The 2079-nt window shown below is 36.8% G+C and overlaps 1 protein-coding gene across 1 annotated transcript; it reads right to left on the bottom strand.

Moving 5' to 3' along the window:
• Positions 1 to 321, bottom strand: GGTG_02591 (hypothetical protein; the record flags this gene model as incomplete). Its single annotated transcript, XM_009220363.1, has 1 exon — positions 1 to 321. A coding segment is annotated over one exon (321 nt), but the record flags the coding sequence as incomplete, so codon positions are not given.
• Positions 322 to 2079: the final 1758 nt, after the last annotated feature.

Genomic DNA, 2079 nt, shown 5'->3' with positions numbered 1-2079 from the left:
TTAAGCCCTGGTACTTAAACGGCCAAATAGCGGTATTAAATTAAATAGCAATATTTTGCTTTTTTTAAAGCACGCCGGCCGGATATAGCCCAGCTTCCCATACCCGTAATACCGTACTTCGGGCCTTTTCCTTTTTGCCTTTTGTATAATCGCTAAAATTAACGGGGTTTCCGGGTTATCCGTTCGTATTTTGCATGCTGCAACGATATGGCTTAACTGCCCGTATTTAAAGCAAATAACCGGCTTTTTAAAGGCTAAAACATTTGTATCCCCCGGGGTTTTTTTATACGGTTCCGATATTATTTTTGTTTTAAAAGCTTTGGCTTGCAATTTTTCCATAATGTAAGGAAAGCTTTTAAATATTACCCGTTTTTGGATTTTGGGGCGGAACCGGTTAAAAAGCAATATTATCCTTATTTATTCGGGTATTAATTCGAAAAGGTTATCCTTTACTAAATCCCAACAAATCCGAAACGCTTTAAACAATTCGTAATCCTTTTGCTTAATAGCGGTATTTCCCGCAAACTTTTTAATTGCTAGCTATATTTATAAATTGGGGTCCTTTAACCTTGCTTAAAATTACCGCAAAAAATCGGCCCAAATAAACAATACCCCGGTATTTAAGTAATGCATTTGTTTATATTTTGTTTATTATGCCCGTTAACGATAATCGAAAGTGCTAAAAGCTATTTAAACCTTTATACGGTCTTTACCGTAGCGTTCCTTTTTGCTTTTAAAAATAAATTCGTAATTGTTAATGTAATGGGCGATATTTTGCCAAATTACCGATTTTTTAAGCATAAAAGGCTTAAAGGTAATTTTGCTTTACGTAAAATTTTTTTATCGCTTAAAAGTATTTTTTTTATTTTCGTTTAAACCTTTATGCGTATGTTTTAACCTTTTATTTTGGATTTTTTGGATTAAACGGGCGCGTTTGCTTTAAACCTCCAACGCGTTATTTATTTTTTGCAACTTTTTTACGAAAAGGTTTTCGAAATTGTTAAAAATTTGCGGGGCTTTTTTGGTATTTTGTTTCGGTAGCTTAACGGCCTTTTCCAACGTGCTTAACGTAGCGTCGGGCGTTATTATAAGCGGTACAAAGTTGCAAATACCCTTTTTAAACTTGTTTAATCCCTTTCGGTAATTACCCGGGCTTGCTCCCTAAATAAAAAAGGTATAAAAAAAAACAATATATTAAAAGTTAATCGGTACAAAGGCGGGTAATTACCGGGTTACGGGCCGGATACGGTATTTCCTTTATTAAGCTTCCGTAAATTTTTTACCAAAAGTGCTATTGCTAACAAAAATTGTTCTTTTTTTAACCTTTTTTTTTTTCGTGCCCTTTTGGGCACCCGGGGTCGGTTTTTTAAATTTTTCGCGCTCCAAGCGCTTTCGTGCAATTTAAGCTTTACCCTATTTTTTAACTTTGCTATTATGCTTTGGCCGCGATACCGGTAATTTGCCGGCATATCCCCGGGGGGTTCGTACCCGGCTAGCTGCCAGCGCCCCCTTTTTCCTTTTTTGCCGGGCGGTTTCGCCCGTGCATTTAACGCTCCCCGCTTTCTGCCGGGCGGTTTCGCCCGTGCTTTTAACAACGGTTTAAAAATTACCAAACCAACGATAGCTTTAATAATAACGGGCTTATTAATTAGCAAGCTCCAACCTTTTTTTAACAATAAAAGCAAAGCAAAATATTGGTTAAAGCTAATAAAAGTGCCATGGCTTACACTTTATTGTTATAAAAAAGGCTTTATTATTGCACGAAAAGGAAGCTATTTAGGCAAAGCGTTTTTGGCGTTTTATTGCGGTTTTGTAAGCATAACGTTAGCGCGCTAAAAGTACGGCTTTAAATTTTTCCCCAAATGCCCCAACGCGTACCGTAACAATACCTTATTATAAAATCGCAATTGTTCTAATTGCGTTAACGTAATGCTTTGCACCGGTATAGCGTTGCGTGCATAGCTTCGTTTGCTTAAAGCGCTTTTTTGTTTTTTTGCGCACGGGTTTATAATATTTTGCTTACCGCTTTTCCAAAACGGAATTTCCGCGTTACGTTAGCGTTTTTTCGCCGTTTTTTTT

Source organism: Gaeumannomyces tritici, assembly GCF_000145635.1.
Source record: "Gaeumannomyces tritici R3-111a-1 unplaced genomic scaffold supercont2.2, whole genome shotgun sequence".
NCBI classification, from domain to species: domain Eukaryota; kingdom Fungi; phylum Ascomycota; class Sordariomycetes; order Magnaporthales; family Magnaporthaceae; genus Gaeumannomyces; species Gaeumannomyces tritici.
Note: the sequence above shows the minus strand (reverse complement) of the source record. Positions and strands in the feature narration are given on the sequence as shown.